We start from the raw sequence: 11,435 nt of genomic DNA on the forward strand, positions 1-11,435 counted from the left end.
AAATATGAAAATTCAAAATGTGATAAATGTTCTCTAAATTATTTGTGCTTGGCTGGTCTGCAACTGAGCCAAAGAAATCGAAAATGTCGGAAACCATGGAGACAACCTGTGGACAATTCCGACCCTGAGACCAGGATACTTAACCTTTCTGTGGTGACACCTGAAGATCTAGGTCACATAAAGTCAAGGTCACTGTATTTTGTGTCTGCTGATGGGATTTTAAGGTGAGTTAAGTTAAACCTATTGTCATGCAAAGATGTAAAGATAATGAAAAGAATTTAATGTTTACAGAAGGCATCAATGGTTTAACCTTTACCCTGCTAAATTTATATAATGGACTTGTCCATCTATCAATTTGGACAGTACCATTAGCTGTTAAAAGGGGTTCTAAAATTACCAAAAAGATAATGACTGCACGGATTTGCAGGATGATCATGGTCTACACTGGTCGCAAAGGCAGAACCCGTTGTGGCTAGCATGATAAGGGTTAAATATAAAAATGTCCTTGCAGTTATGTTCTTAGAATGACTTTTGATAAAATAGTGATACCCTTTGTGTCATGTTACTGTTTAACTAGTCTGTCTTATATGGCTTCTATGAAATGGGCTTAGTTGTAAACAAGTAAATAAAAAAAAAACAACAGTAAAGTTGAAAACTAACAATACCATATTTACTTGGCAGATTACTTGCATTTGATGAGGTATCCAGTGAGATAACCATAGTAGCATCATCTTCTTATCATGATCATTGTGTACTCAAGACATGCCATGTGATAGTACCTAACAATCATGTGATAAGGTCATGTGACAAAGACCATGTGACAGGAAGTAACCAATGGCCAATGAGGATTGTTATTTTGTCTGCTGCAACAGATGGAAAAGTTGCATTCTGGGATATCACAGAGACTTGCAAAGAGTTTTTATCTACTAACTCGTCCACAAGCGCAAGTTCATCAGTAAATGAAAAGGAAAGCAGTAAACCTGAGAAAAAGTTGTGGAATATAGATCCAGTCTTTGCTTTAGAACTGCACCAGTCTGGCATAAACAGTCTTTATTTTGGGAAATATGCAGGTATAATATTGATGTTATAAGTAAATTGATCTTTATCAAACTTTTTCAAGTATGATGGTAGTAAAGTATTTGGTAATATTTGACTTTATACAACTGCATTAAACTTACATCTACATTTGGAAATGCATATTTAAAGATTTGTTGAGATAAAGGTCATGTCAAGGTCAGTGCTGTAGATTTTATTGTAAGCATTTTTTCTGAAGCATTTGTTAAAAGAAATATCCATAAAATCAGCCATTGTTGTACAAAGATAATGGAGATATATTCCATATATACACCACTTTTCTGTGTTCTTATTTTAGGTGATACATACATCCTGGTCACAGGTGGTGATGATAATGCTGTACATGTCAGTCTTGTCACCATGGCAACACATGCTACCCGTGTAAAAGTCAAGGTCATTGCCAAGGGGAAAAACAAAAGTGCACATTCTGCCCAGATAACAAGTATTTACATAGCAATTTAGATTTTCGAGTGCCATCACAGTAAATTGGGATACGTACATACAGGAAGTTAGTACATGCCTAAAACACCACAAAGGTCACCTGTCTTTTTATGTTTTAACCACCTGAAAAATTAAAAGATACATGGGGGCAACATTGTAATTTATACATCAATTGTATCATAGCTCGGTGTTTTTTCTTAACAAATTTGGTGCAGGTAATTCGTATACTCTGAGTACAGAGTGCGGTAACTAAAAGTGTGCAGGTATTTAATACCCGCACGCTAGTTACCGCACTGTTGGAAAGAAAAGTATGCCTGCGTGTCTGAAACAGTAGACTGCGAAGTGTATTTTATTGATTTTCTGCTCTAGCATTGGTTTATTTTACCTGGGCTTTACACATTTGTAAAGCAAGGATTTTAGTACACACTGAACTGCTGTATATGGCAATGTGGAACGCCTGCAACTACCATATATGGCAGGCTATGATACAAAACAGAAAGAACATTAAAACTCTCGGCTAAACAATTTATACTCGGGGGCTACGCCCCCTCGTACAAATCGTTTACCCTCGAGTTTCAATGCCCTTTCTATTACGAATCCTACTGAAGTTTATACCAAATACCAAAATGTGTAATTGATGACAAATTTATTTGAAATTGGGTTATTTATTTTGTGATTTATGACATTTTTAGCTCGTCTATTCGAAGAATAGGGGAGCTATCCTATTCACCATGGCGTTCGCGTGAGCGTCACACAAATGTTAAAGTTTGCGTACCACCCCAAATATTTTCAAAGTCCATTGAGATATTGCTTTCATATTTTGCATACTTGTTAACCATCATGACCCCAGTTTGTAAAAAGTAGGAGGCAACTCTATCAAGCATTTTGACTGAATTATGGCCCCTTTTCGACTTAGAATATGCTTATTATAATGTTAAAGTTTGCGTACCACCCCAAATATTTTCAAAGTCCATTGAGATATTGCTTTCATATTTTGCATACTTGTTTACCATCATGACCCAAGTCTGTAAAAAGGAGGAGGCAACTCTGTCAAGCATTTTGACTGAATTATGGCCCCTTTTCGACTAAGAATATGCTTATTGTAATGTTAAAGATTTACTCTTAGCTTATATTATACTATCAAGCACTGAGAATAGTCGAGTGCGCTGCCCACTGACAGCTCTTGTTGGTTTAAGATTTTAATAAAGTCAAATATCTTTGTTACTATTAAAGCTTTTGACTTGAAACTTAAAATAGTTATTAAATATCAAAGTCTACACCAGAAGAAACAATCCCCATAACTCTGATTTTAATTTTGATGGAGTTATGCCCCTTTTAAATTTAGAATGTTTAGCTCGACTATTCGAAGAATAGGGGAGCTATCCTACTCGCCCCAGCGTCGGCGTGAGCGTCACACAAATGTTAAAGTTTGCCTACCACCCCAAATATTTTCAAAGTCCATTGAGATATTGCTTTCATATTTTGCATACTTGTTAACCATCATGACACCAGTTTGTAAAAAGGAGGCAACTCTATCAAGCATTTTGACTGAATTATGGCCCTTTTTCGACTTAGAATATGCTTATTGTAATGTTAAAGTTTGCGTACCACCCCAAATATTTTCAAAGTCCATTGAGATATTGCTTTCATATTTGCATACTTGTTTACCATCATGACCCCAGTCTGTAAAAAGGATGAGGCAACTCTATCAAGCATTTTGACTGAATCATGGCCCCTTTTTGACTTACAATATGCTTATTGTAATTTTAAAGTTTGCATACCACCCCAAATATTTTCAAAGTCCATTGAGATATTGCTTTCATATTTTGCATACTTGTTTACTATCATGACCCCAATCTGTAAACAGGAGAAGACAACTCTATCAAGCATTTTGGCTGCAATATGGCCCCTTTTCGACTTAGAATATGCTTCTTGTAATGTTAAAGTTTTACTCATAGCTTATATTATACTATCAAGCACTGAGAATAGTCGAGCACGCTGTCCGCTGACAGCTCTTGTTTTGATGATTGTTGATAGGCGTATTCATTGTGTTTACAAATTTACTTGAATATGGTCAACTTAATAGATACAGTATAATGTCAATAATACACTTCCGTTTACTTTGAAGAAGCCTGGTTTGTGTCTCCAGATTATGTTGTTACAGCCTCAATAGACCAGAGCATATCTGTATGGAAGTTGACTGTAGAAAACACAGAAATACAGGTATATTCACATCTACAACAGGTCTTGATGATTGATAGGCTGCCAGAAGAGCATATGGTTGGCTTATATTGCAAAGAATTTTTATGCCCCCAAATGTGGGCATATTAAAATCGCACTGTCCGTCCGTCTGGTAAATTCTTGTCCGGGCTGTAACTCTTCCATTCATAAAGGGATTTTGAAATAACTTGGCATAAATGTTCACCATAATTAAACGACGTGTCATGCGCAAGACCCAGACCCCTAGCTCTAAGGTCAAGGTCACACTTAGAAATCCAAGGTGAACAGGATTTGTTTCGTGTCCGGTCCATAACTCTGCCATTCATTAAGGGATTTTGAAATTACTTGGCATACTTGTTCCTCATAATGAGACGACGTGTCATGAGCAAGACCCAGACCCCTAGCTCCAAGGTCACACTTAGAGGTCAAAGGTTAACATAGTCTGTTTCTTGTCCGGTCCATAACTCTGCCATTGATGAAGGGATTTTGAAATTACTTGGCATAAATGTTCCCTATAATGAGATGAGGTGTCAGTCGCAAAACCCAGACCACTAGATCCAAGGTCAAGGTCACACTTAGTCAAAGGTGTTTCTTGTCTGGTCCATAACTCTGCCATTTATCAAGGGATTTGAAAATAATTCGACACAAATGTTAACCATATTGAGATGTGTCACGCTTATGACCCAGACCTCTTAGGTCAAGGTCAAGGTCAAGAAATGATGTGTGATTTTTTTGCACTTACACCTGTGGCATTCTTGGGCCTACTTCGGGGGCATTTGTCACAAATAGTGACAGCTCCTGTTTTAACTAGAAATGTGTCCATAGGACACAGATGCCCCCACTACATGACAAAGGACACAGATCAACTTTGGGAAAACAGTATGTTGCTATTTTTTTTACTCTAGGTCAAATACTTTTGGAGCCACGCGCAACACAACATTAAAATGACCAATTTTTTACTAAGTCAGGGGCCACAACTGCTACACGACTGAATGAATCCAGACACGAAACCCCAGGTGCACAGCTGCTCATGCTTGCCAACATTCCTGTAAACTTTGGTGACTCGAGGTCAAATACTTTCGGAGCTGCGCGCGACACAACATTAAAATGACCAATTTTTACAAAGTCAGGGGCCATAACTCCTACACGACTGAATGAATACGGACGCGAAACCCCAGGTGCACAACTACACATGCTGACCAACATTCCTGTAAAGTATTGTGACTACGTCAAATACTTTTGGAGCTAGGCGCGACATAACACTAAAATGACCAATATTTACAAAGTCAGGGGCCTTAACTCCTACACGACTGAATGAATCCAGACGCGAAACCCCAGGTGCACAACTATATATGCTGACCAATATTCCTGTAAAGTTTTGTGACTCTACGTCAAATACTTTTGGAGCTAGGTGCAACACAACATTCTCGGAAGGACGGATGGACAATGGCAAATCTATATGCGCCCCCCCCCCCCCCGCCCAAAGTGGGGGCATAAAAAATGGATGAAACTTTTCCTTTGTAAAATTCGTTTAGATCTGTGTTCCTGAAAAAAAATCTGTTTTCATAACTTCAGAAAAAGTCTAGGTTATAAGCTTTGTATCAGGAATATGCACGAGTCCGTCAGCGGAAATATTGCGCGACTTTAGGAGCGCAATATTCTTCCGCTGAAGAACGAGTGCATATTTCCCGATGCAAAGATAATAACTTTTTTATTACATACGCATCTACACGTATAGATATAGATATAGTATAAATATCATAAATCTGTTCAATAGCCTGAACAGTACTAACAATACTGAACTAAATAGAAAAAAAATAGTGCAACAACACACACTGAATTACGTCACGTACCCGATATGAAATTCAGGTGACAGTGTATGGAAAAATATTGACGTTTCCGGTACCAGTGTAACTTAATGGGGAAAAGAAACGAGTATGTAATAATATTAAGGATCTCGCTTGCTTGGACAGAGTTTTCCTAATCCTTGGGACAGCAGAAGGAAGGAGAAATCATGTGCTTGTGGAATTCCTTACCCACACTGTCCTTAGGGTTGGGAAAGCCCATGCCTGAAACAAGCAGACATGTTAAGATCTTTTGTTTGCCTGCACATTTAAAATATTTATAGATAGTTCGAATGATGAAATCCTGCATGTAGTATATGATGTCAAAATTATGACATCATAATGCATGTTTGTAGCTTGCCCTCTCCCTAGGAGGTCTTCTATCCTTGTCTTTCTCCGCTAGGTAAGCAAGAAAATGTGTCTGTAGTCATTCATCCACTGCGTCTGATTTATCGAAGGAGGAGCCTGTAAATTCCGGCATGTGATTGGCTGTTCTTTAAATTGAGCAATGGCCAGGATGAAATGAGGTGCTCGTTTGGCAAGTTGCCAAACTCAGCTTTATAACCTCAGACAGTTTGACAACTGCCAAAGTCTTTTTCCATAGTTCTTCAGGTCTCCCTAGACTCTTCTTTCTGTAATTGGAAAGAGGAGAAGTTTTATATTACTTTTGTCAAGTAACTCTGCTTTTAAGCGTTTTCATGTTTTAGTTTCAAATTGATGTTTTATTGTATTTTTTATTTTTTGACAGCTGATGATGACTGGTTGTGTATTTACAAGTGTCTCTGATGTTGCCAACATTGATATATGGAAGGAAAGGTTTGCATATTTAGCATAATATAAAACTTAATTTGACTATATTTTCCGCATATCTGTGATAATTTGAAGTATTACATAATGTAAGTTACCATTTAGATGTTAACCTATACACTCCAATATATCCTTAAACCTGTAGCTTAGATTTTAAAGAAAGCAGTGTTCAGAAAGCAGACTGTGTACTATTTTCTTGCATTATTTAAAATTATTGTTTTTAATAGTAAAATGTTGCATATTGTTTTAAAATGTATCCAAAATTGTGACTGAAATATTACTTAATTTTCTGGTAACTCTGTAAAAGCTTAAATTTGGACATCGAGTTTAAAGCCAGCTTGAGCAATAGTAATAAGAGTGTAGGGACAACATTTAATAATTCACATACATTTATCTGGGGTTCATGTACAATTTTTCTGAAACATAAGGGACTTAAAGAAATCAGTGTTTTCTTTTCAAAATATTTATTCTGTTGCAATTGTGACACATTAAAATATTTGTTACACTTAGGACACATAGGTTGTTACATTCACGATACGTTTATTTACACATTTCAGCGGTCACTACTGTCTATTTGTCAGTGGAAATGGAATGGAGGTCTTCCACCTTGAAACATATGGACAGTCTGTGGATCCTGTATTGACAGATATTCTGACCAAGATAGTGACTTAAGTTTGCATGACTTTAAGGCATAAGAGTTATATGGTGTATATGTTACTTCAGGGAATGATGTCACACAGTGCTACCGGATATACTTACACAAACAACCAATAAATGTTAGTGCATGATTTGAGGGATGTTGTGACACTTGAATTTTCCTTTATTCATCTGTCTGTCTAGGTAGCAAAATTTGTGATTGAACCGCTGTCATAGAGCCATGAAACTTTGAAAGGAACAGTATTTTGCACCTTTGGTTTTATTTGGGATGTTTAGTCAGTAAGACCAGATTTGCAACCCAAGATAATATGCATAAACTACCTTGAAGTATGTAAACTTAGAATATGGCACGGCATTTATCCTGTTGCGAAAGCTGTTTGGATAGCAGCTTAAAGTTTAATTGTCATTTACTGTGTTACATAGGCCAGGCAGTGGACAAATTTGTTTCTAGTAGATGTATTTTGAGTTTTACCAAGAGAGACGCAGTATACATTTTACAGAAGTTTTTGATTTAGTTACATTATTTATATATATTACATAGAACTAAAATATAATTAGTGCTTTTAATTTTAAATAAAATAGATTTATCTATAAGTTATTAGATCGAGATTTGTTTTTGTTTTGTATTGCTTTGATACCTCTTGTCAAGTTTCGGACAAGACAGTTTAAGCTTTACTGGATATTGAAAAATTAATCAAGACTCGGAGGTGGCACCTGTCTAGTTATTGCCCTTGTTTCCTGTGGCACCACACACGTCCGTCTCATTTGTGAGAAATGTCTCATTTCACACTGTATAATAAAACTCATCTAGAGCTATGTTTGACAATAGATCATGCTGTATTTCTGTGGTTCAGCTTCTAGAACTTCTTCACAGTGGGGTTTTAGTGTAACTGTTATAATTGTGTTTGATGCTAGAAAATCAAGTTTTAAAACTTAAGCTTTATTTTACGTGATTGGTTAGATCTGCGTCTCAAGTGATATTTTACATTTCATAAGCAATAACTCTCAAAGTATAGATACCCTAAGAAACAGAACAAGTTCAGGGAGATTTATAAAGAGGTTGCTGTGTTTGAAAAAATGAGTAGCTTGTTAGATTACACAATCAAGGTGTCACGAAGAGAACGAAATACATCATACCAAAATTATTCTATTCACAAAGTCTGATAAAATTGTTTTCATGTACATTTAGTAGTACATGTAAACAAAAGCGTCAAAATATTTTTAGCTCGACTATACAAAGTATATGGAGAGCTATCCTACACAACCCAGTGTCGGCGTCTTTCCGCGTCCCCACCTTGGTTAATTTTTTTTTTTTTTACACTTTCTCTTTTTTCTCCTTATCTCAGTAATTACTTGACGGATTGGCTTTAAACTTAAAACAGTTATTCCTCATCATTACCCACATCATATGGCTTAAGGGCCATAACTCTCACACCAATATTATATAAATGATCTCCCCTTTTTACTTAGAATTTCAGTTTAAAGTTTTGATGCACTTTCACTCTATCTGAGTTATTCCTAAATGGATTTGATTCAAACTGAAAGTAGTTGTTCCACATCATAATACTCAAGGCCCATAACTTTGGTACCAATATTTAATGAATTGTCGCTCGTTTTACTTAAAATTTCAGGTTGAAGTTCCACTATATCTCAGTTGTTACTAAAAGGATTTGATTCAGACTTAAAATAGTTGTTCATCATTATCACTCAAATCATAAGACACAAGGGCCGTAACTCTTGCACTAGTATTCCATGAATTATCCCCCTTATTCACTTAGAATTTCAGGTTAAGTTTTTGATACAGTTTCACTCCATCTCAGTTAATACTAAATGAAAATAGTTGTTCCACCTTATCACCCACATCATTTGACACAAGGTGCATAACTCTGGCACCAGTTTTTCATGAATTATGCCCCTTTTTACTTAGAATTTAAAGTTAATTTTGATGCATTTTCATTGTATCTCAGTTACTAGTATTATGAAATTAATTTGATTCAAACTTGAAGTAGTTGTTCCACATCATCACCCACATCATATGACACAAGGTGCATAACTCTTGCACCAATATGTTGTGAAGTTTGCCCCCTTTTTGCTTAGAATTATAATTATGTAGTATTTTGATACAGGACATACTTTACCTCTCTTTGTTACTTGATATTTTTGACACAGACTCAAGTTATTATGCAATATCTTCTTCCACCATTGGAGTCATTAAACACTCCAGCGACAGCTCCAGCTTTCTCAGATGTGCCTCGTTTCACTATCCAACATCGAAATAATCGTGCACGCTGTCTCCTGTGACAGCTCTTGTTCATAATTTTAGATTAAGATTCTATTTTGTAATTATGACTTCTCAATACTTTCAGTTCTTAATGTATACATAATATGGTCTGTAATATTTTCAACACTGGGATGCACAATAAAGGTAGACACAAATACTTTTACCAAGAAATGTGATGTTCCCTTCACATACGAAGTATCTTATACACTGCAAATTTACATATCCAAACAATAAGATCCCACTTGCTCTCAACTGGTGGGTGAACAAATCTGTATGAAATAAAAGTTCACTTAAGGGGAGATAGTTCAACACAGTACATGGACCTTAAGTCAAACCTGAGGGATTCTGATAAATAAGTAAAGAACTGGACTTATTTTTTGTCAGAACACAGGAATTTTAAAAGTGCTACTCTTTGGTGTATTTCATGCAGGTGTCATTCCATGAATTTGTCTAGAAATCATTTGAGCTGTGCCATGAGAAAACCAACACAGTGCGTTTGCAACCACCATGGATCCAGACCAGCCTGTGCATCCACGCAGACTGGTCAGAATTCATACTGTTTGCTAACGGTTTCTCTAATTGGCAATTGTAATAGGCTTTGAAAGCGAACAGCATGGATCCTGACCAGACTGCACGGATTCACATGCTTGTCTGGATCAATGCTGATAGCAATCGCAATATGTTGGTTTTCTCATGGTGCGGCTCATTTACATTTTCTCAGCCTTTGATATAAATCATTGTTCAATAGAAACTGGAGCTTTCACTAAAGGTGATGAATCTACCCACCTCACCCCAACATGCACTGACACAGTGCATTGCAATTTTAGGCATACAAGATTGCATAATAATTATTATGTGGTCTGTATGTATATAGACTCTATGTATATGGTATAGTAACAAAAACAATGTCCCATAACTCTGCAGAATATCCTTCTTAAAAAACGTAACATGCACCATGCAAAACTAGAGTTGGTACTGATCACTTGTGTAAAGTTCCATTAAATTGTATGCAAGGCTTCAGGAGATTAGGCACGCACAAGATTGCATATGCAGATTCTATGTATATAGTAAATTAACAAGAAACCAGAATTTTTTTCTAAAAGAACCTAACATGTACCATGCAAAACTAGGGTTACTACTGATCAGTTGTGGGAAGTTTCATTTAACTGTGTGCATGGGTTCAGGAGATTAGGCATGCATAAGATTGCATATGCAGATTCTATGTATTTAGTTCAGTAACAAAAAACAAAGTCGCGTAACTCTGCAAATATTTTTTCTGAACATGCACAACTACTGTTGTAACTGTTCACTTTGTTGGAAGTTTCAGTCAGTTGTTAAAGAGTTGGTGCGCACAAAATTGTGTCTACAGTCAGACAACCAGAAACCAGTATACCAACTCCCCCTTACAACTTGGTTGTTCTGTGGGTACAGTGAGATATTTGGCCAAACATCAGAAGCTTAAGGGATGTTCCTACTGGTATGCACATGCTGTTAGTCTCCTACTGGTGATTCACCTGTGGTACTTACAGTTTACCCCCTCTGTCGGTTTGCACATGGATCCTGCAGTAACTTTAAAAGTACAAGATATTTTTTTCTACTGCATGGCCAGATGTAGATATGAAGACTATGAATGTCCTTATATTTTGTTGCTAAGACAAAGCTAGCTGTCACTATGGAAACAAATAGTAAAGAAACTTGGAAGATGGAATCCTGGGATATTACTAAAAGAATTCATTTTTTATGCAACTCTGAACATGAATTCATAGGTTACAGCATGGGAAATATGTGCAGCTTTTTCTTCAGTTGATATTGCAACAAAAATAGTTGCTATGGCAACAGACCATATTAAAATATATATAGTGGCTCATGAAATTCTGCCAGGGATCATGAGGAATTTATATGCTTACTACATTCTTCGAAAAGATAACATTTATTCATTGTGAACAATACAAGATAGTCTCAATTGGGTTTTCGAAACTGATATTTGAGTTACAATCACAGTTGATGTTGTTCAGGTGTCAAAGTAAAATTGTAATAGCTTTTCTTATGTTGCATACAATCATTGGTTTTACTTGAACAAAACACGTGAGAAGATACAATAAATGAACAAA

General features: G+C 36.3%; 1 protein-coding gene and 1 long non-coding RNA gene across 2 annotated transcripts; both read left to right on the forward strand.

Annotated features, from left to right (window-relative positions):
- The first annotated feature begins 660 nt into the window (after positions 1 to 660).
- On the forward strand, positions 661 to 1,536 carry LOC123546252 (WD repeat-containing protein 6-like). Its single transcript, XM_053550601.1, has 2 exons — positions 661 to 1,070; positions 1,373 to 1,536. The coding sequence occupies exons 1-2, from the start codon at positions 842 to 844 to the stop codon at positions 1,534 to 1,536; spliced, it is 393 nt and encodes a 130-aa protein (XP_053406576.1). The 5' UTR covers positions 661 to 841.
- Positions 1,537 to 3,641: 2,105 nt separating this feature from the next.
- Positions 3,642 to 7,287, forward strand: LOC128559549 (uncharacterized). The gene is made up of 3 exons (XR_008372457.1): positions 3,642 to 3,738; positions 6,328 to 6,395; positions 6,944 to 7,287. It is a non-coding gene; the product is annotated as an uncharacterized LOC128559549 (long non-coding RNA).
- Positions 7,288 to 11,435: the final 4,148 nt, after the last annotated feature.

Source organism: Mercenaria mercenaria, chromosome 9 (assembly GCF_021730395.1).
Source record: "Mercenaria mercenaria strain notata chromosome 9, MADL_Memer_1, whole genome shotgun sequence".
NCBI classification, from domain to species: domain Eukaryota; kingdom Metazoa; phylum Mollusca; class Bivalvia; order Venerida; family Veneridae; genus Mercenaria; species Mercenaria mercenaria.